Source organism: Rhinoderma darwinii, chromosome 3, assembly GCF_050947455.1.
Source record: "Rhinoderma darwinii isolate aRhiDar2 chromosome 3, aRhiDar2.hap1, whole genome shotgun sequence".
Classification (NCBI taxonomy): domain Eukaryota; kingdom Metazoa; phylum Chordata; class Amphibia; order Anura; family Rhinodermatidae; genus Rhinoderma; species Rhinoderma darwinii.
Window position 1 is genome coordinate 187,286,060 of NC_134689.1, and position 24,708 is coordinate 187,310,767.

The 24,708-nt window shown below is 39.0% G+C and overlaps 1 protein-coding gene across 6 annotated transcripts in view; it reads left to right on the forward strand.

Annotated features, from left to right (window-relative positions):
• PTPRZ1 (protein tyrosine phosphatase receptor type Z1) overlaps window positions 1–24,708 on the forward strand; it is a 211,340-nt gene that overhangs the window by 112,999 nt on the left and 73,633 nt on the right. For 2 of the 6 annotated variants that reach the window (XM_075857147.1, XM_075857148.1), the window contains exons 11-14: window positions 2,106–2,152; window positions 9,549–10,464; window positions 12,274–12,966; window positions 20,567–20,711. In XM_075857147.1, coding sequence (XP_075713262.1) covers window positions 2,106–2,152; window positions 9,549–10,464; window positions 12,274–12,966; window positions 20,567–20,711 — 1,801 coding nt within the window. Of the gene's footprint in view, window positions 1–2,105; window positions 2,153–9,548; window positions 12,967–15,354; window positions 15,412–17,577; window positions 17,593–20,566; window positions 20,712–24,708 lie in introns of all 6 variants that reach the window. The other 4 variants (XM_075857145.1, XM_075857146.1, XM_075857144.1 and 1 more) reach the window with 4 other exon arrangements.

A 24,708-nucleotide genomic window follows, 5' to 3' on the forward strand; every position in this document is an offset into this window, starting at 1 on the left:
TACACACTGAGTTGCATATCCCTTGAGGTTTTTAATGGGGTTTTCCACGTTCTGACAACTGATGCCCTATCCACCGGATAGGTCATCAGTATATGATTGGTGCGTGTCCGACACCCGGAACTCGCACCAATCCGCCACTCCGGCAGCGGACAATATTGCCGGAAGCAGATGACTCCGGTCAAAGAATAGCAGCCGAGCTGCAGTACTGCAGCTCGGCTCCTATTCAAGTGAATAGGAGCAGAGCTTCAGTTCGGACAAACAGCCGTATGGTTGGAGCCATCTGCTTCCAGCTACTGCATACCAATCCAAACATGCGGTGCACAGAGGCAGCCGGAGTGGCGGATTGGTGTGCGAGGTCTGGGTGTCGGACACGCACAGATCATATCCAGAGGATAGCTCATCAGTTGTCAGAAAGTGGAAAACCCCTTTTAGTACATCACTGAAGGTACACTTATAATACTGACCTTTCTTATTAACATAATAACCACAGATAGAAGCTTCTAAAATGATGGGGGCCATGCATTAATGCTATTGCAGGCAAATACGTGGTGTTGTCCAGAATAACTCATCAGATTCCAGCTTTCATTTAATAATTGAAAATTAAAAAATAAAAAGAGCTAAATAATTATATTAAACTAAAGCAAATATCTAGCTAGAAAGTATATAGGAGGGAACCTCCAGCTCACCTTATGGCAGAAATTCCAATGCCTGCTGCGCACGGATCCTCGTGTCGGCACACGTTGGTTGAAATGGAACAAAGCAGTAGATAAGATCCAGCGCAAATAAAAAATTATTCAAAAAGTATATTTCAAATGGAATCTTGTTCCAATTTTAATAAATATTGGCATAAAACCGGGAGTCCAAATCCCACAGAAGAAAGGTGGATGTATGAAAGGAAGATAGGTATCTGTGGGATTTGGACTCCCGGTTTTATGCCAATATTTAATAAAATTGGAACAAGATTCCATTTTAAATATACTTTTTGAATAATTTTTTCTTTGCGCTGGATCTTATCTACTGCTTTGTTCCAAATATCTATACACAAAATTAATGAATGGGGAAGAGGGGGAGGTAGACCTCCAGCTCACCGTTTAGTTGTGTCTGAGTGCAGACAGCGCCCGGATTCCCGCGCGGCCAGCGGTACACAACAGGAAGAAAAAACAGAACCAAGATCCAGCGCTGGGTGTGCGTTAAAAAGGAACTCCTGTTCCAATTTTATTGGTATAACAAAGATAAAAATGATAGAACTATATGGAGTAGTTCTGTGGCAGAGTACAGGAATGAATGTTAGGTGAAGGATAGCAGTAAGCCCTGTTCAAATGTGCCTACGCGTTTCTGACACGTCTGTGTCCTTATTCATGCATGCCATGAATAAGGACACAGACGTGTCAGAAACGCGTAGGCACATTTGAACAGGGCTTACTGCTATCCTTCACCTAACATTCATTCCTGTACTCTGCCACAGAACTACTCCATATAGTTCTATCATTTTTATCTTTGTTATACCAATAAAATTGGAACAGGAGTTCCTTTTTAACGCACACCCAGCGCTGGATCTTGGTTCTGTTTTTTCTTCCAAATATCTAGCTGTTATGTAGACTATTTCCATATACAATGTAATTAGGGCTAAATCATATAATTTAGTTATATCATCGTATAAGTGCGGCACCAATTTCATCCCTAAGAGCAGATTTTGAGGACCACAGTTAATAAAGTATATAATCATGTGATGGGATCCTATGGGAGAATCCGTTCATATATGAGGGGGCCTAAATAGTAAACGTATAAATTATCAAGGATACAAAGTACAACTAGTTTTCCAATATTGTAATAAAATAATATTTCTAGATGTCACTCCACAGTGATGATGATGTTTTAAAGCGTCTATTACTGGTATAATTTCAAGCCAAACAGAAAGGTCAAGAAAACTTCTGTGTTAAAGCAAAGAAATATACAAAATGTTAATTTGAGCAGTTGCTAGAAACACAGATTGACAGGCAGAAAAATGTTCTAAAACACAAACATCTATCATTACAGGAATATTTCATGCTATAAATATCATTGATGATTCTAAAATCTCATATTGTGGTATTTTATTTTTTCAGGGAATGACCCCTTTATTGATGTGACGGAGACTGAAGAGGACATAGAGGTAACACTTCTTTCTCATTATCGTTGTATATGTACATGTAAATTGCGTAGAAAGAGTGCAACACCCCCACTATTATATTATATGTTCTATTCACAATGAAAAATAACCCAAAAAAGTAGCAATAGACCGGAGGTCCCCAAATGTTTATAGGCCATGAGCAACTTTGAAAAACAAAAGGCTGTACTGAGCTACACTGATTATTAACCCCTTAAAACAGAATTACATACATGTACATCATCTGCGGGGGTTAGTTGCCGCAGAATGGTTTACATGTACATCATTCTGATCAAGCTGTGCCCATGCGATTGCTGCAAGTGCCCATCTGTGACTGTCAGCTGGGTGCCCGTCTGTGACTGTCAGCTGGGCTCCCGCTGCAACGTCCAGGATTGGAGATGACTAAAACCTAGCTGTTTAACGCCTTAAATGCCATGACTTTCTGAGTTTTTGTGGTTTGACAGAGGTAGGAGGCTCCCTTTCTCACCCATTGGCAGCCCGCAAATGTGATCTAAGGCCACCGATTGGTTGCCATGGCAGCTGGGGCTCTAACAAAGGCCCCGAGACCTGCCATGACTGTATTCCTAATGGGTTGTCTGTCAGTTTTACACTGACAGTCAGTACTTCACTGGTATACTAAGTGTACTAAAGCTTTAAATCAGCGATCGCTTTATGAAGTCCCCTAGTGGGATAAAAAATGTATTAAATTAAGTGTGAAAAAGTTTATTAAACACAAAATGTTCACATAAAAAAAATTCCATAAAAAAATGGTTGTGTTTTGTAAAAGTGTAACAGAATATGAAAAATACATACATATGGTATCGCTGCAATCGTAACAGCCTGAACAATAAAAGTGGCACCTTATTTAAACTTCATGGTAAATGCTGTATGCAAAAACAACTACAGAGACGCTTTTTTTTCCATCCTCCCCAAAAATAATAAAAGTTAATCAATAAGTCCCATGTACACAAAAATGACACTAACAAAGATTATATGTTGCCCTGCGAACTTAAGCCTGAATACCGTTATTTGATGGAAAAATATTTACGGCTCTTGGAATGTAGCGACGCAAAAACAAATTATTTTCTTTTAAAAGTGTTTTTATTGTGAAAAACTAGTAAAACATAAATAAACCAATACATATTCATACTAACCAATAGAATAAAGGTAATCTACACTACATGGTGCACATTTAAAATGCAAAAAAAAACAATGGCGGAATTTCTATTTTTTCAATTCCCTTTCTAAAAAAGTTAATAAAAGTTATTGAATAAATGATGTGTACCTCAAAATGGTGCCATTGAAAAATACAACTCATACTGCATAAAAAACAAGCCCCCCCCCCATATAGCTAGGTAGACTGAAAAATAAAAAAGTTATCGCTCTTGGAATTCGACGATGAAAAAACAAATTAGAATGTTTAAAGCCAAAACAGGTCTTGTCGATAGAGGGTTGAAAGTGAAGAAGTCTATTACCGATATAGTGATATAGACCGATCTCACTATGACCTGCCTTGTGCCACTATTACATAATAACATCAGGAACGGTTATCAGCTTGACAACCACATACAGCGGCCCTGAGAGACACTTTTTGGGGAACACTGCAATAGAATTGCAGCTATAATATTGGGACTTCACATAGTTACATAGTGAGTAAAGTTGAAAACTGACACAAGTCCATCATATTCAGCCTATTAACATGCAGTGTTAATGCAGAGGAAAGAAAAATATCAATAAACCTCGATGATGTAGTTGCCAGTTGTCCACAAGTTAGGAAGAAATGTCCTTTCTGACTACAAAAACTGCAATCAGAATAAATCTCTGCATCAACTACCTATCTCCGTAACCTAATACACTGCAATATTACATTCTTCTAAAAAGACATCCAGGCTCTTTTTAATTTCTTAGCAATCAGTGTGTTTTGGTTCTTAATGACCACTTTTTTAAATATATTTTTTTGTACCAATGTCGTAGTCCATAGTGACCGTGGCACATAAAGACAACCTTTGACCTCCACATAGATGTGCTGCATGTAATAGGCAGGGCTTCACAAACCCTGTCTCACATAAAGTTATTTTTCTAACTCCCTCGATTTTTTACATATCAGTGCCGTTATATTTGGCGCCCGATATGTAAATAAGCCCCTGAACAGGCAATGCTGCGTTTCTAACTAACTAAAATGCAAGGGGGCGTGATGTCTTCGCTCTGACACTGTCCAATCAGCTGCGGACAGTGTCAGGGCAGCTTGCGCTGTGTTCTCTCCCGCAAGAACACACACAGACTTAGTGGTTGTGCTGCAGATAGCGTGGGCGCGCACGTGCACGGCCGTTCGCGAGCACATCGACGGATGTAAGTAGATCTCCTCCTCGTCTTCTCCTCGCCTCTGCTAATCCTCCTCGTCTCTTCTCGTTCCGTGGCGGCGGGAGTTGTGACGTCTATGTGCGAGCGAACGGCAGTGCGCGAATGCGTGAGGGTGCGCGCTATCTGCAGCACAAACACCAAGTCTGTGTGTGTTCTCGCGGGAGAGAACACAGCGCAAGCCATCCCGACACTGTCCACAGCTGATTGGACAGTGTTAGAGCGGAGACATCACGCCCCCTTGCCTTTTAGTTCGTTAGAAACGCCCCATTGACTGTTCAGGGGCTTAATTACATATCGGGCGCCAAATATAATGGCACCGATACGTAAATAACGGAGGGAGTAGGAAAAATTATTTTACGTGAGACGGGTTTTGTGAGGCCTCTTTTATAACATGCTGCACATGTATGGGGAGGTGAAAGGTTCTCTTTAAGAGTAAAAACAAAGGAATGGGGAGTCCCCTTGTCACACCATCATTGGCTTTCTATGGCAGGCAGGGGCTGCCATTAGTAAGTATAGTACCTGGCAAGTATTTTTTTTATTAAGAGGCTGTTATGCATTGGTATATGTAAATATTCCATTGCATTATATAGTGAAATTAAGAAGCATATGTCCACTAGTGGGACAAAAAAAAATAAAGTTTAATGAAGTTTCGAAAAAACCAAACAAGTTAAAACAAAAGTAATTAACTTTGTATTAATGACCATATTTGGTAACACCGTAATCTAAACGACCCAAAAGGACTGACCCAGGCCTAAATTTAGTTTTGGCATATATTCTTTTAAACTGTCATAACTGTTGAACTACCTCGGATAACTTAACCATTATTTTAGGTTTGTTTTTTATAGAACAAATTACACTTTCAAAAAATTATATATTTTTACTACGTATGCAACACATTTTATATTACAGTTGATCAAAAAAGTAGAAGAAACAACTTTTTTTATGTCTTCAACTTTTTTGTACTTTTTAAAGAGGCTCTGTCACCACATTATAAGTACCCTATCTTCTACATAATGTGATCGGCGCTGTAATGTAGATTACAGCAGTGATTTTTATTTAGAAAAACAATCAATTTTGACCAAATTATGACCTATGGGCGTTTTTTAGCTTTTGACCAAGTGGGCGTTGCAAAGAGGAGTGTATGATGCTGACCAATCAGCGTCATACACTTCTCTCCATTCAGGTACTCAGCACAGAATGATGTGCTGTCACTTACTCACACATTACCGTTACTGAAGTGTCAGCCAGGAGGCGATGTCTATTCACAATCCCGACACTTCGGTAATGTTTGTGCGAGTCTTACAGCACAGCACATAGAGATCACGCTGTGCTGTCATTTACAGCGTGATCTCGTGAGATCACGCTGTCATTTACAACGTGATCTCGCGAGATCACGCTTGCTGTCATTAAGTCCCACACAAACGTTACCGAAGTGTCGGGACACTGGCTGGAAGCGATGTCTATTCACTCTCAAGACACTTCAGTAACGTTAATGTGTGAGTAAATGGCAGCACATCATGATCTCGCAAGATCATGCTGTGCTGAGTACCTGAATGGAGAGAAGTGTATGACGCTGATTGGTCAGTGTCATACATTTCTCTTTACATCGCCAATTGGTCAAAAGCCAAAAAACGCCCATTTGGGCATTAAGAAAGTCATTAGCATAAATCTAAAATGCGTCATAACTTGGTCAAAATTGATCGTTTTTCTAAATAAAAAACACTGTAGATTCACGTCCTGGCTGTGCGGCGCATATGCGGCTAGGACATGAATCTACAGATTGTCAAGATGAAGGGATTAAAGGCTAAGTACACCTTCGAAATCGTTTTTTTTATATATAAAATGTGTATCATTGTGTTTGGTGCATCTTCCTAAATACATTTTATTAAAAATTAATTTTACTTTTTGAGATACTGCTGCTTTGATTCCTGTACACAGAGCAGCTGCATCTTGCACTCAATCCTGTATTCGTCAGGTCCGCGGGACTGATGAGTTCATTGTCAGCGGAGACACGCAGGATCGAGCTGTTACCAGTCAAATCTAAGTTCATAACTTAGATGTGATCGATTACAGGTGGATCCAGCATGTCAGAGACATGCAGGACCCGCTGTCACTGAACCCATCAGTCCTGTGGACCTGACAGATACAGCCGCTCTTTATACAGGATACATAGCAGCTGTATCTCAAAAAGTAAAAATAATTTCTAACAAAATGTATTTAGGAAGTTGCACTAATCACACTGATACACAATTTTATTTTAAAAAAACAACAACCTATTTCAAAGGTGTACATAGCCTTCAAGCTTTGTAATATGTTGTAGTGGGCTGAAACATAACTAATAAAACGTAGCAGGGATCATGATAAAAGTCCAGCTCTATCCAGGTTATTAAAGCATATGTAAGTCATAGAGGGGTACCTGCCGCTTGGGACCCCCTTTGAGCCAGAGCAGAGAGCCACTAACAAGCAGCAGCCCTTCCTCTGGAGGACTTTCTTTATCTTACCATTCATCCATCTGCTGCAGGAAAATATCTGTCTGGATGAATGCACTGAATGCTGCTTCTTAGGCCTCATTTACACGAGCGTGTGCGTTTTGCGCAGGCAAAAAAACGCAGCGTTTTGCGTGTGCAAAAGGCACTTGACAGCTCCGTGTGTCATCAGTGTATGATGCGCGGCTGCGTGATTTTACCGAGAACTTCCCGGCCGTTGCCTTGGTGACGCGTCCTTGGTGACGCGCCTCTCTTGACATCTGGCCCCACCTCCCTGGATGACGCGGCAGTCCATGTGACCGCTGCAGCCTGTGCTTGGCTTGTGATTGGCTGCAGCTGTCACTTGGACTGAATTGTCATTCCGGGAGGTCAGACTGGAGGAAGAAGCCGGGAGTTATCGGTAAGTCAGAACTTTTTTTTTTTTACACGTTCACGTATATTGGGATCGGAAGTCACTGTCTAGGGTGCTGAAACAGTTTAACTCTTTCAGCACCCTGGACAGTGACTGTCTCCTGCCGGGTTCGGTCAAAACGAGTTCGGCCGAACCCGGTGAAGTTCGGTTCGCTCATCTCTAAGACACTCCGTTCGGATGTTTGTAAACAGAAAAGCACGTGGTGCTTTTCTGTTTACATTCAGTTTGACAGCTCTTGCGTGAATCACGCAGTTCGCACGGAAGTGCTTCCGTGCGACCTTCGTGGTTTTCACGCACCCATTGACTTCAATGGGTGCGTGATGCGCGAAAAACGCAGATTTTTAGAACATGTCGTGAGTTTTTTTTCAGCGCACTCACGCTGAGCAAAACTCACGGACTGTCTGCATGCCCCCATAGACTTGTATAGGTCCGTGCGACCCACGTGAAAAGCACGCGAGTCGCACGGACGTATATCACGTTCGTGTAAATGAGGCCTTAACCAAATATTGCTGCAGTTTTTCCTGGCAAAATCAGCTGTTTGTCAGGGGTTTCATGAGCCCGACCTGTAGTGATCAGCTGATTGGACTGTGCTGCCATATTTTAAGGGGTTGTCTGTGAGGAGACAACTCCTATAACTGGCAACATAATATAAAGTATAAACTTGGCCTCATTATACTTTTACAACACATTGCTTAATCAGTCCCACTGAGCTCTGTCTTAAACCATGTTCACACATTGTGTAAATCTTCTTGTTATTAACATGCAGATTTAGGCTACATTCACACCAGCTGGTCCGTATTGCGTGCGCAAAAAAACAGCATATTTCCTAAATTTCATGTCCGTATGGCATCAGTGTGCGTTGCGTATGGCATCTGTGTGTGGCATTCGTTTTTCACGTCCGTGCAAGCACTTCTTTTTTTTTTTTTTATTTCTCTGCAATTCTTAGCAACTGATGCGTGAAACACCGACAGCACATGGATATTGTTTGTGTGCTGTCCGTGTTTTTCACGCACTCATACACTTCAATTTGCGACCACGTCCGCAAAAATCGCAGCAATATAGGACATGCAGTGAGTTTCACGCAACAGACTCTCTCTGCATGAAAACTCACACATGTCTGAATAGCCCCACTTAAATGTATGGGTCCCTGTTCTGTCAGTTATTTCAACGGGCAGCACACGGGCGAGAAACATGCTCGTCCGAGCGCTAACCTGTAGATATTGCTGCGGATTTCACCTCTCACAATACAATGGAAGAAATATGTGGCAAAATATGCAAGAAATCTTTGGACTAAATGGCATTCTGAGGATTTTAATATCATGCCCTTAATTCCGTGCAAATTTTTTCTGCAGCATGTGAATGTTTGTTTTTTTAATAGCAACATTTCTTACAATTAGATGAGTGACATTTTTTTTACAAGTGTTGGGCTCTATTCACATCTGCGTTGGTCAGTCCGTTGTTATGCTTATTCATAGGAGCAAAACAATGAAATTGACGGAGTCCTGGATTCTCTGCAGGACTGACACCCACAGCGCCATATTGACTTATAATGGCTTCCGTTGGGTTCCATCATGGTGTCTGTGATTCTGATGGAAAAGATAGCACTGTATGCTGTGCTATTTTTTCCGCAAAATACTGTATAATGAAATCTGAGATGGAGGCTCCAATGCAGAGCCTTATATAAGCCAAATCTTTTCAGATCCAGGAGTCAAATCTGCCAGGTTATTCATTAGGAAAGTGTAGTGATTTAACTTCTGTGGGTCTGTATGTATGTATGTATGTATTTGTATAGCTCTAGTTAGATTACTAATCGCTCCTGTGTCTTGTTCCTGTAGATTGCTCATAATTGGCAGTATTTATACCAACTTTTTGTGGGTATTCCTATCTTATCGTGCAGCTATCTCACTGTTTGTTAGGTTTTTTCCATTACTCCAATTGACTTCAATGAAGGGGGACGAATTAAAACACACCCACTTCCCCATTAAATAGTATGGAGAATGCAGTAGGCAGCAATTGGCGAATGTTAAAATCACTGCATTTGTCAAACGTACACATAATAATGTTTTGTTTTTTTTTATATAAAATTATTGCATTCTTTATAAAATAAAGATCACTTTTGAGCAGTTTCTTTTATTTTCGACAGGATAGTGATGCAGATACCCAAGATGAAAATGAAAACATCTTTGCAATACCATTGAGCACTGTAAGCACTAGAAACCAAATACATGGACAAGGAGCTCAAGCGACAACTTCTCAGTACACAGAAGAGTTTGGTTCTCAGCCATATAAACCAACACCAGAAAAATGGAAAGACCAATCACACGGGCAGCCTGATCATCTTAAAACTTTGTTGTATCCTACTTTGCAGTCTACAGTGAAATCGTCTGTTATGACTCCCGATGCCTATAGAGTGAAAACTACTGAACAAGATGAAGAAGCCTATAAAAGTAAAGAGCTAAAAAGTAAGCTTGAATTATGGATACTTAATATCTCTGACAGCACCAAACCCCCTGGTGAAAATGATACTCAAACCAATGCTGTTAATGAACTTCCAGTGACCACCACTGGTTGGAAAAGGAGGATCCTTATGCCTACTGAGAGATCTCGTGACCGTGATAATGACACCTTCACAACTATAGCTACCTATACTTCAATGTTCACTCCAGTAAAAAACACTCAGGGAGATAACATTTCTTTACAGTTTACACAAACCAGTTCCAGTGAAGATATATCCCCCAGCACTGATAAAGAATTTATAAACCTAAAGACCGATGAGACATTTGATGTATTGAATGCTACTTCTCAACCAAATGTTCTTACAGAAGAGATGAGGCGTGTGGTCAATACGATTATTCCAACTGAAAAGCTCTCATCATCTCCCAGCAGTGCAGGGCTGCTACCATCTACTTTGCTTCCGGAATTAGAGAGGCCTTATGTTTTAACATCTACTTTTCTCCCTTTGGAAACATTTGAGTCTGTATCTCCAAGCCTTGAACAACATGGCTCGGCTTCTTCTGCGACCGAGGTACTCTCTCAGACAACTCAACCAGTATCGAATGGTGAGATACCTCTTCAACCCTCATACACTAGTGAAATTTTTCCTCTAGTTACTCCTTTGTTGTCTGACACGCAGTTCCTGAAAGCTACCCCTGCTACTCCAGATATTGGTCAGATCCTGCATGCCACACCTGTATTTCCCAATGTTGATGTGTCATTTGAACCTTCCCTGTCTTCCTATGATGGCGTTCCTTTGCTTACACTTTCCTCCACTTCCTCCAGTAGAAAAGTGTTTCGTCATCATGCGGTTTCAGAAATGTTTTCACAAGTCACGCAGACTGTTGCAACTGATACCCTTTCTTTGCATGTTTCTTTGGCCTTGCCTGAAACCGATGCGTTAGGTCAGCCAAGCCAAACACATTATTCTGATGTGAAACCACATCAGACTGCTCATGCTGCTTCTGAGATGCTAACATATGGCCATGAGGGTGACACCTTTAATAATGTTCAATTGATTTCTCAACTTGAATCTTCAAGCACTGATTTAAAGATGCATGCGCATTCCACGGTGTCTGAACTTGTCTATACTTTTTCTAATAATGTGGCTTCTACAGAACCCTTTGCTGTCTCCTCTGACTCACCAGCCTATGTGCATGATTCTGTTGGCATATTTCACCAGGGTACCTTAACTACAATGTCTAGCACTAAACTACATGTACAAATACAAGGGGATGTCTTACTTCAGCCTACACACACCATTTTTAGTGAAGGGGATCATTCAGGGTCGTTCTCTGGTAGCGGGTTTGGTATAGATGATATGAAAAGTCTTAAAGAGTCCTCGGCTTCTGCAGTAGCTCCAGTAAAATACACCATACCTGAGCTTCAGCAAAGCCAACCAACGACTGTAGGGCCTACACTAGATGATATTGACACTGGACCGCAAACTACCTCTACTTATGGTGAAGTAGCTTTACATAAAGAACATCAAGTGATGGCAGATATTTCTTTATCTGATGTAATAAAGGAAGCTACATTTTCACCAGAAATCAATCCAGTGTCTTTTCCCACTACTAGGAATTTTGATGCTGACATTAACGCAATGTCAGAAAATCTGCTACCGGTTCAGCCATTAAATGCTGTATCCACAACCTCTGGTGACATATTGCTTAAAGCTACGCTTGCTGCAGCCTCAAAAACTCTCTCTGCTTTTACTGATCTGCTACTTTTGCCAACTCAGGATTTCTTTTATGAGATACCAGAAAAAGCCATTAATGAAGCAATGACGCAGACTGTGTCGCACTTGCCTAATACTAGCATTGCTTCAGCTGTAACCAGTGTTGCAGAGTTGAATGAAACATCCAGTTCCTATCCTATCGGCTCTAACACTGGCCCGATGCTGCTGCCTTCTGTCGGTGCTACTGCTGAGTCTTTGTTGCATTCTACATATGTTCCACCTGTTGGTAATTCTTTGTTTCCGATCTCTGATCAGCCTGCATCTTCCCAGCAAACAATGTCCGTCTTGCATGAGAATGTTGTTACACCTCATTTGTTCTCTAATGTAAATTCTGATAAAAATGTATCGCAGCCAGATGGTAATGACATAACTGTTAAGCCTTTAGATACTGTACTTTCCTATGATTCTACAGTCTCTCAGACAGCTTCTACTCCATTGTTGCCTTCCAGTATGTTACCACAAGATACTACTTTGTACATCCATACACCATCATATGCTTATCCTACGCATGGCATTCCTGTTGTGTCTTCACAATATACTAAAGGCAGTGTGTTACCCACCTCTGCTTTTGAAAGAAAAGCTAAAGAGTCTGTTCATCCTCCTGTTATTTTACCAAATGTGTATGTTTCTGTTACAGCTGATTCTCCAAACAGTGAGAGTCCTAGCACATTACCAATGTTAACAGCTACACCTCAAACAACAACTGATGTGTTATCTACTGTCAGCCCTTATACCAAAATGGGCCCTTCTGTCAAAATGGGCCCTTCTGTAGTGGATGATGGCTATCTTGTTGTAGCTAGAACAGATTCCACGCCACCTACAGAACCCCAAGAGAATGCAATAGCTGATACTAGTAGTTATATGTACATCGGGATGGAGAAGAGTCATTTAAGTTCAATTGAAGTCACTGAGCAGCCTGAAGAAGGAAGCGCATTATCATCCGCTGCATCCGACAACCCAACAAGCCATAACATGGAAGAAACAAGCCATTCAACACCTCCAAGCATTGACCTGAAGAAACACCGTGACCCAGCTGTTCTGGAAACGCACATTCAGACTGATAACGCTGCCCTGGAAAATACATCTGAGTCAAGTTCTTGGGCAGTACTCACTAGTGATGAAGAAAGTGGTTCTGGTCAAAGTACCTCAGATAGTCTTAGTGATAACGAGACTTCCACAGATTTCAATTTTTCAGACCTTAATGACAGAGACAAAGACTTTGAGGTTGCAGTTGAACCAGGTAAAGCAGATTTAACTCCTGGATCTGAAATGACATCACCACCATCTATAAATAGTGATCGTTCAACAGTAGTCAACGAGTCTGAGGCAGGTTAGTGGTGAAGAATACAGCTGGATACAATATTGCCTCATACGATATGAAATTATTATTATTATATGTTTTGTGAAACATCGGCAATATTCTGATTTATAATGTAGTATGAAAACAGTGTTATTGAAATTAGAACAATGAGTGTATGAAAGGAATAAGTGGCAAATTTGATGTTACCCGAGTTTATAGAATCAGTCAGTTAAGTGAAAGGTAACAATTTTTTCAAGCCAGCAGTTTAGACATGTCCATGGTAAGTTTGCTTTTCTTTTCGGGAGGACGGCAGGATTTTAGATACAGTATTGTTTTGAGTTAGTTAGTACTTTTGAAATGTAACTGATGTCTTAAAATAAAACCGTAATATTAAACTTGAGCCAATATGATGATTCCTAACATAGCTTGCGCTTCTTTTAATCGCTTTGGTTATGGGTGCACTAGCCTCTGCTGCCTTTTGTGTGTTCTTGCAACCGGGTTCTCTCGCTTTGCTTTCCTTTTGCTTTTGGAATCTAATCAAATAAACCTGTTCAGTAATGTAACAACCATGCAACCAATTGTTACATATGAATGCATGCAGCATGCCCTGATCCAATAATGGTTTCTCTGCAACAAGGTTTAAAGAGAGACGGTATGTATCAAACAGAAAGTGGGTAATAACAGGCAAGGCGCTCACGTGTGTCACACAAGGCGTGTGTTTTTACACCAAAAATTGCTCTACTTTTTCTTTGATACACAGACCTGTAGAAAATGTTAAAGGTGTCATCCATCTGCTTGGAGAGCATCTGACAATTTTATCAGTTTTTACAATAAAAGCAATCAACCATGACAACAGGCACAAAAGGTTAACAAAAAACCCTGCAAACTTTGTATTGTCAGGAATATCCGACTTCTGAAATATGTATACAAAATATTCTAAGACTTTAACTAAAGCTATATTCACATTTAGGGGAAGGACCGCTAGTTGTATGTGAACAAGGGCTACACTTCCCTCACTTTGCTTATCCTTTTTAAATACAATATTATCAAGCGCTAGCCATAAGCTGAGTTACTAGGGGTTGGAGCAGTACTTCATTGGGTTAAAAAAACAAACCTCTAGGCCTGGCTACAGGCAAAAGGTTCAGTTATGAATGAATAGATTATAGCCATATTTCTTATCGGGTTCATCCTTTTCAGGTTCACCAAGCTGCTGGTTGTCTTCACATGTCCGATATCAAGCAGCGACTGATAGTTTTTATCAACATGAATAAACTATGAGGTTGATGGATATTTTTCTAGTTCTTTAGAATCTTGCCTCATACTATAGGAGAATATTTTAAAAAAAACATTGCTGTATCCTCATAAGCAAATCTTTACTGAGATATTTATGTTCATACCTCTGGTAAACACACAGAGGTATATAATGGAACTGCAGAAGCAACAATTTGGAATATATACTTAGTGACTATATCAGAATTGTTACCTGCAAGCTTCTTATTATCTGAATGTTTCCTTCAGATTCCTCCATGTTCCCCTGTAAGTCCTGTAGTTGGCCTATGGACAAGCAGGCACAGCCTTTACTGTTCATGCACCTCCCTATGTAATATACAGTAATAAATACAGTCAAGGCTCTGTAAGATGATTATTAGTGTCCCCTGACATATAAACTATATATTTGAAACATATATTTATTTTATGTTTATAGCTTATCATTTATTGATTCAAACTTTTTTTATTAGAAATAACCATTTTCATTTTTACCTGTTGAGTGTTTTATAGTGTTAATTCCTATATCCTTAAAATTGCTCTTCTTTGACACTCTGAGACAACAAGAAAATATAAACCATTATACATGTTCTCTACTGTTGAAATTGCTTAGTCCATTAAACAATAATTATCCCTATAGCCTGACTAACAGTAGCAACCAGTAAATGGACTTGATCTGTTTAAAGTGTGTGCACACATATGTATAGAACTACATAAACACGCCAATATATTTTTATTGTGCACTCCAGATACTGCTGAAGCTCTAATTAAAAAAAGTTTTTTTTTTAATATCTGAAACTTTTAAAAAAAACAAAACAATCATCTAAAAGAAAGGAAAAAAATAAGTATACTGAGCTCTTTCTAACTACAATTCTAAATAAAGTATAAAAAAAGCACTTTCTTTATTTGTGTAATATGGCTCTGTCACCACTAGATGGCAGTGTCCTCCCAGGAATATATATACTGTAAACAAGCCATTCATTCAAAACCGCAAATGAGACAAAAAACATAATACAAACAATGATGCATGATATAAGTAACTTAATGTAAGTAAGCTTTTCCATGTCAGTTTTTGTATTACTCGCATTTATACAAAGTACTAGTAAGCTTTTTATCTTTTACTTCTATACTTATTAAGTCGTATTCCATTAGATTCCAAAGAGAACACTGAAGAGGTTTTAATCCAGCGTAAAAATGACCAGTCCTTAGGTAAAGCACTCATTACTATATGCACAAGGGTAACAGAATCAAAAAATTATGATTTTACAAAGGCCAATAAACAATTTATTTCATATTTTTATGTAAACACTTGAAAAATTCCAAGTTTATCTACTCAAATTCTTGTTATAGGTTGGGCTCATCCGCTTAATGGAATAGACATGTATGTAAATATGTATGGTGCAATATAATGTTTGTTTCATTTTTTTTTAATAACTTATTCTCTTGCTATATTACCTAGTCTATTGAAAAAAAATATTGCTATAATGTGCCTTCAGAATTATTAATCATGGTTCCAGCAGCAGGGGGGCATCAATGTTGTTTTACCTTAATAGTCCAAGTAGACAACTCATGTTAAAGCACAGCAGTATATTTTGCGAGAGAACATTTTCAAGACAAATACATATGAAAATTAATTATGTTGGATAACTGAGATGCTTAAAGGGGTTGTCTGATTTAGAAAACCCATTTACCAATGCTTTATTAGGGAATTCTGGGTAAACAGAGGGTGGTAAATCATCTCTTAGCCACAGCATAAAATAGCTACAAATAGTTTCTCCCTCCTTCTAGAGGTCTCAGCATGTCCAGCCATTACACAGACCGATCATTGATTTAAATGAGAACTGTGTAATGCTTCATTTCGCCTGTGGTGTCACTACAGGGAAGTTGAACACTTGCTTCAAGGTTCCCTTACAGATTACACCTGATCCCTTGGGATTCCAGCAGCGGGACACTCTGTGGTCAGCCAATGGGTTAAGAAGGCACATGATTGACTAGCTGTAGAATTAAGAACAATTAAAGGGACAAGAACAATGTAGAACAATTAAGGGGTTCATCCGACTTCATTAAATTCAGAAATAAAACATGTATGGCAGTATGCATACTTTAAAGGGGTTGTTCAGGCTCGTTCTGTTTTTTTATGCAGATGACCACCTAGCCACAGGATATGATTAGTGGGGGTCCAACACCCGGACCCGCACCGATCAGCCATTTAGACTGCCTCCGGTTGCAGGAAGCTGTGTATGGTCTGTGCCGGAAGCAGATGGCTTTTCTTAATTGTGCCCTACATTTCATCAAGTAGTTCATAGGCTGTGGTGCAAGGCTAGGACTCCAGTGCAATGCGATCTCCCATTTAATTGCAAGACAAAATGGCATGTCATGAGTACAAAGCAATGTTATATGCAATTTAAGGTTGGAGCCTTATTTCAGAATAGAATTTTTTTTTAATCTAAAAAAAAATTATTGTTTTGCAGTATCTCTTTATATAGTAATGGTATAATATCACATGTGATGTTAATATTACTCTACTGGTAAAATATCCAACGTGGATTCTTAGTGATGCCAAAAACGTGGTTTCATGCAATTTAATGTGACCCCAAAGAAATACATTAGAGACGATAAGTTGCAATATTTTAGTTGCTAGGGATTTCTAGCCGATCGCAGACTCTAATCTTTGATTGCAGAGATCAGAGACTGCAAAAGGGCTGGCCGACCTATGAGGCATTTTAAACCCAGCAGATACAAATACTATTTTATTAGAGAACTGCAATGTTAGCAATACTTAGATTTATATATAGGCTTTTCACCTTGACCCCTGCACCAGGACTAATTCTGAAATGCAGTGGAGAGAATGACCACTTCTCATCTATTCTACCTTATAAAATGAATACGTTGATAAAATTGCAGAATGTAGGGCCATCCATCCAATGAACTAAAATAATAGAGTTGAATGAAAAACAGAATAGGTTATTTCAAAGATGAACATAATAATAACACCTTTTTCTATAGTGGTTTCCTATAAGAACATTCCAGTATACAATAATGCATTGCTCCATGTTCCACCATTGCTCATTTATAATTCATCCTAGTATTCTAGTATCCTACCATGTGAGCGCACAATAGAGGAGTATAGAACAGATATCCAATGTGTTCTTGTTGATTTGTATCTTCTTAGCGGATTATGATCACATGAGGGGTAGTTCTAATGATGGTAGTGCATAACGTGCTGCATATGTAGCCGCTGCATGGGACAGCGCTTAACACTAAGCTGCATGCACAATATGAACGCTCACTGTAAAATAAGAACAGTTATGATCTCCTTTCTTTCCTAACCCAAAATGCCCCATGACCCACATCCTAATTTCTGATGCCATGAAGAGTTTTCTAATCAAGGTGCGTCCTCAATATGTAACGGTCTGTGGAACATTGTGTATCATATGCTTGATGGTAGGATGTGATATGCATGTTCCGCTACCAGTTGTGATTTTTTTTTCTTTAAATCCAGAGAAATGCATGACAGTACACTAGCATTCCGTTATCACTGTGGTTGTTGGTCTGCAGACTATGTAATAGTGTATCATCAGAAATGTAATGTTTGTATGTATATGCTTTATGTCTAACAGTGCCTGCCACATCCACCTAATTGACATACCGCTTTGATATGTAACATAGAAATTACAATTTCAGATTTTATGACACAAAATCTATCAAATTTAGTTTTCTATTCGCACACAATAACAACAAAAATGACAATCTACACAAAGTCATACCCTTCTCACTCAGGGAAATTATAGATTAGGTATTTCATTTAATAGGAGCTTGGCACAGATGTAAGATGACATGTCTGTCTATTAGTCAGGAAGACATGGTTGGATTTGTACCCATGGCCTTAGTATATGTGTTAAGAGCACACTTGTGGTGTGCCAGTTTTATGGAAACCCTTATAGTGGTACCCCGTGTAAGAGCCACATTCGAATCATAACTAGGCTTTCCTTAACTTTGGGCAAATATTTAGTTCACTGCGTGAGTCTGTATGTAATTACCCTGGGCAAGGCAGAGTAGCTAGTTAGCGCCCTAGGAGCTGTGCCCCTGCCCCACCAAGCTACGCCCCTGCCTGTGGTTTTCATGCCTGCTTTTTTTGCTATGGAAGTAAATAATAGAAAAATGGTGCAAAAAAAGGAAAACCAATGAACACATCAGCAGCATTATAGGTCAGTATGGATTTATATAAAACAGCAATGCTACCAGAACTGAAAATTCACATTGAATGGTCTGGGCCACGGGCTGTTTAAACATTGTCGTTTCTTAACGGCAATACGGGTCCTACTCCCAAAGTAATGTCTGGGCCTGGGGAGCTGACCACTAATAACACACTTTTGTGGTGCGTTGTCACTTCCCTTCTAGTCAAAAGTGAGGTTGAAATGAATTCTTTAAGCCCTGGTAGAAGACATTCTACACAAAGTAAGAGCAGTTTGAATGTGGAAACTTTGGTTAAATTCACACTTGTGTCGGTGTGTACGGTTGTTCTGCTCCATTAGAGGAGCAGAACAAGGGAATAACGAAAGCACCGGTTCCTATGCACAATTGACACCGCCGACGGAACCCATTGACTTTAATAGTTTCCGTCAGGATGTCCATGATTTTACCGGAGACAATAGTGCAACACGCTGCGCTATTGTCACTGGTAATCTCGGCCAGATCTGCGACGAAGGCCCCTAACGGAGCTTCCAACGCAGATGTGAACGATGCCTTACGGCCTGTAATGTGGATACATGTACACATATTCATACAAAGAGACCATTTGCTTTTTACGTTTGCACTTTCATGCACATTTATTTCTGGATTTCTGTTTTCTCCCTGCTGCTGGACATGGGCTTTTAGCCTCCGTTATGGGAAATTTGTAAAAATGCATTTATTTTTTTTAAATAGACTGAACAAGATTTTAATTTAATTTTAAATAGACTGAACAACATTTATAGTAAAGTGTATTTCCTATAATAATAATTGATACACTTTCAGTAACCGTGATCAAGTGAGAAGCTTACAGAAACCAGCAATACTTTATTGTTGTAATAGAAACATACCAAAGCGAGTCAATTTTAAAGGAATTTCCTGTGGTGGTTTAAATGTGTAATATATATAAAGAAAGGTAGTCAAGCATGAGTCGCATGGACTAACAAATGAATATCATATATACATATGATATATTTAAATAACTGAAACTTGCATGCATGTTCTAAACCGTGTTTGTTCTTTATGCTGATACTTCATGGCTGTCTGTACTGTTCTTTTAAATGATATTAGGGAATAATGATGCAGTATTTAATTGTAGGTGAAACAAGATGGAGATGTATAGTTTGTACCAAGTGTATAATTGCACATAGTTCTCTATATATACACATGCATACATACACACATACATACATACATACACACACACATACATACATACATACATACATACATACACACATACACACATACATACATACATACATACATACATACATACACACATACAAACATACATACATACATACATGCATAACGGGCATTATGCATAAGCTAATAAATATACAAAAAAATACATATACATGATAAATTGATATTCAAATGTGATAGATCTGCAAGTTCATTAAAGTGTTCAGATCTATCCTTATGACATTCCCCTTGTTTGGCCATATAAAAAAATATTGCACAACTACGCAGTCATGTCATATACATGAATCCAATAGGGCATGATAATAGTTGTCCATGCAAACCAATGAGATACCATCAATGCCCAGTCTAGAAATCTAGTCATCTTAATGCCAATGACATTACCACTGTAAAAAGTGGGGAGAAAAGCTGCATCTGCCCCTATTCTTCACCCCTAAATGAAGATACCCCCATATATACATGATATTTGAGTTGACATTGTGGTCATTGGGGAATAGTTTTGAATGATAAAGAAAGGCAAAAAAGAAGGTATCTCTTGGTTTGCTATTTTACATATGAAGGTAACATTTAATAATACTGTTACATCAGGGTTAACTTATTCTACTTTTCACTTATAAATCTGCGATCATTCATGTAATGTGATGTTCCTGCTAATATATTAAGGTAAGTGAGCTGCACAAAGGGTTACATTGTTTGTTGTAGGAGTTAGAGTCCTCATATAAGTATTTAGAGCAACACATGTTACACAGACTCAATTTTACACAAACATTTTAGTTTATCGAGCAGTGAGAGAATGCCCTAGAAAAATAAGAGTATTTCCCCTATAAAGCTGGCACTACCACTGCTTGATAAATAGACCTCTACATGTTTTATGGTTTGTTCTTTCTACTATATAAATATGGATGATTTCCGTTTTCTCTGACTACAGAGGCAAGTAATAGTAGCCATGAGTCTCGTGTTGGTCTAGCAGAAGGACTGGAATCACAGGAGAAGACAATTATACCACTAGTGGTCGTCTCATCCCTGACTTTTATCTGTCTTGTGGTACTTGTGGGTATTCTTATATATTGGCGGTAAGTGTCCTGATTTCATCTCATATATTTGAATAGCATATTGTTATGAAATGTGTTCTGAAGCAAATGAGAAGTATTTCGAGCATCATTGTTGTCCCTACTTCTTTTTAGGCCTTATGCACTGTACTAGGCTCTGTACTAGGCAAGGCAATGCTTCTAGGGGAGAGTACCGCGTAATACAGCGTCAGATGGAGCATGCCATGATTTTCTTCTGGCGGTTTTATGTGGAATTCAACAGAAAAAAACTCTGCATGACTCCATATAAAATGTGAGACATACAGAGGTACATACTGGCCCTCATAGACTGCTATGGGTCTATGGTAAGGTATTTTGAATCCATAGAGCTTGTAAATTGTATGGAGCCAGAATACGCCTGTGCGCACAAGCCCTATATATATATATATATATATATATATATATATATATATATATATACATATATATATATATATATATTTTAAAAAATGACTGAATTTAATCTTAATTCATACAAAACGTCCTGTCCCCATAAAACTGCTCTTGGATTTCCCAATACCACTGTGTTGCCAAAGATAGAGCAATACAATTTTCAGAAAAAAATCCAAAGTAGAAAAAAGTAAAAACCTTTTTTTAATGTGAAAAAATAAAAATGTTACAAAAGTACATATAATTGGTGTCAACCGTACTATAAAATGAATGTGTCATTTATCCCACATAGTGAACGCTGTGAAAGAATAAAATAGAAAGTCTTCAAGAATAGCGTCAGGGTGCAGTCACATCCGGCAGGTTTTGTTGCAGAAATTTGCTGTGACTGAAAATCCCTTCCATTCCTCTGAATGAAACTTTCAGAAATCCAAGCACCTGCTGCAGAAACAGCCCCATACAGATGAATGGAACTGATTTTCAGTGGAAAAAATTTCTGCAACAAAATGGGAAGCACCCTCAGAATAGTTTTTTTTTTTTTTATCACCCTCTCTCCCAAAAAGGGAATAAGGTCCTGTGTACCCAAAAATGGTACCAATAAAAACTACCACTCATCCTGCAAAAAAAAAAAAGCCCTCGAGAAGCTCCGTCAATGGAAAAATACAAGTTTTATGGCTCTCCCTGAATGCAGCAACACAAAAACATAATTTTATTTAGGTGTTGTCATTGTGCAAAAGTAGTAAAAAAAAACAACAAAACTATAAAAATTTGGTATCGTCGTAATCATACTGACCTACAGAATAAAGTTAACGTCATTTATACTGCTCGGTAGACTTTGCTGACTGTAAAGACAAAACCCAAGAAACAATGGCGGAATTGCTGTTTTTTTCCATTCCCCCCCAAAAAGTTTTTTAATATGTAATTCCAAAATAGTTATATTCAAAACAAAACTCGTCCCGCAAAGAATCTAACCTTTATTTGGCTACCTGGACGGAATTTTTTTTTAAAGTTATGGGTTTCATAACGCTGATTAAAAAATGTATGAGTCCTTAAGGGGTTAAAGGGATTGGATTCGAAAAAAGGGTCTGCTTTTTTCAGAAGCAACGCCACTCTTGTGCATGGGCTGTGTCTGGAATTTAGGTGTATAGGGCTGAGCATCAATTATTACCAGAAATAGCCCATGGACAAAAGTAGCGCTGTGTCTGGGGGAAAAAACAGCGGATGTTTTTTTCTACACTTGTACAGACCCATTAAGATATGTGAAAGAGGAAGTTCTAAACAACGATCTCTATATTCAAAAACTTTATTAAGACAACTCCTAGAAGTGTAAAAGTGAAACTCTAGGCAAACATTTTTAAAATTCAACTTTTGGCCATTTTCCACAGAGCTCCAACTTTGAATAACATTGACTATATAGTCAGTAAATTAAGAATTTGCATTTTTCAATAGCTGAAGGTGTTATCAACGTGTAAATGTGGTAACTAAATCACAGTTTTTCATGCACTCAAATTATATAAATTATCATTATTATTTACTAACACAGAATGCTAGATTTTGCTGACTATGTAGCCAACTTCACTTGAAGGGTGAGTCACACGCGGCAGATTTTGTTGCAGAGATTTCTTCAACTGAAAATCCGTTCCATTCATCTGAATGGGCTTGTTTCTGTGTAGCACTCCGTTCCAATCTATACTTCCTGGCGCCCTGGTCCACGCTGCTATCCTCTTCTCTGTTCTGTGTCTGTCATCCACTCCGGCCCTTGCATTCTTAAATGGCCAGCACGCACCAAAATTCTAGTCTTCACAGACTTTCTGGTATAAAGCCCCTCCTGCTCTGGAACACATTGCCAGAGCAATTTGGTTACCTAGTGTTCCCTTTTCCCAGTCCATGCTATTTTTGATACTGTATTCCTGTGTACCGACCGTTGCCTGTTTTGTTGATTTGGCATGTAGATACATGAATACATTTTCGTGTCTCTTAGGCTATGTTCACACCTGCGTTGGTGTGTTCCGTTGTTCTCCATCAGAGCAGCAGAACTTGGGAATAACGTAAGCAACGATCCAGTTGCACAATGGACACCAGCGACGGCCGATGGAACCCATTGACTTTAATGGGTACCGTCAGTTTCCGTTGGGGTGTCAGTGATTTTACCGGAGACAATAACGCAGCATGCTGTGCTATTGTCTTCGGTGGTCTTGGACAGATTTGCAACGGAGGCCCCTAACGGAGCCTCCAACACAGATGTGAACGAGGTCTTAAAATGTTTCTTCCACTAATAATAGTGTTCATGCTGTGTATTGTATCTGTTTATACTTCTGTTTATTTCTTTTTTGTCTTTAAATGGGCAATGGTTGTTTGAATCAACAAATCTTTGTAATATTCCATAAATGTGTCCACAAATTTGTCATAATGGAAACTTTCAATTCTGCTTAGCTAGCTGAAATAATCAGATGCATCTTCATAACTGATGTCTTTTGACTTTATATTTTGATCATTATTCTTCTTTTGATTGATGGGATCTACTGTACGTTTCTATGTTACCAGCAGTCATCACTTGTTTAATTTTAATCGAGTGATAATTAGTAATTCACACTTAACACATCATCATGATGTTGTTCACCTCTTATACCAGACAGATGGAACTATCTTCTTACTCGATTCAGAGAACCAGATGTTTTACATAGAATTTATATAGTATCAACCTAACTGTTGAGTGATGTGCATGCTACTTTGTCTACACACTATTCTTGAAATGATGTTTTGGAATATGACAGTGGCTAAGATATTCAGCGTTTCCATGCATCTGTTTAAGAGAAAAGTCAGATGACAATGCTGACTGAAGTAAACTTAGGTATTGTGCTCAACTTAATAAAGTACTTAGTTTAACATAAAGGTGTTTGAAGGTGACCGCGGTCCCCACTACACCCGGCCGTCATATCGGTCGGCATGTTTAAAAATATACATATATATTTTACCAAGTGTGGTGCCCCCCCCCCCCCCTTCCCCAGTCGCAATGGGCCCTGGCCTTGGTTGGGTGTATGGAGGAGTAGAGTGAGGAAACAGACTTTCAGTATATGCCTAGATATTAGACAATATATATAATTATAAAAGAGTATCCGGCACACCAATTTTGAAACAAAGGTATTTTTATTTTGTTTTTGTTTTTAATGCCAGTGGCAGAGTGCGACGTTTCGGTCTAAGTGACCTTCATCAGGCACCATGACACAGCGGCCAGCCGCTATCAGCACCACTAGCGCTCGTCTATACAGTTTTCCAGCACGGCTCAGTGGCTGATGAAGGTCACTTAGACCGAAACTTCACACTCTCCCACTTGCATCAAAAACAAAATAAAAATACCTTAGTTTCAAAGTTGGTGTGCCGGATGCTTTTTTATATTTATATTTGGGTTGGGCCCCTATCCGTGCAAAACCCCACTCTTCCACGTATCTGGTGCTGTCTGAACCTATACACAAATAGATATTAGTCAAGGTGTAGTCCAGGACAGTTTTAAACTGGAGCAATACAATTTGGGGCAATGCAGGTAAATGAACTGATTATTATATAGTTTAGAATTTATATGGAAGTGTTTATACAA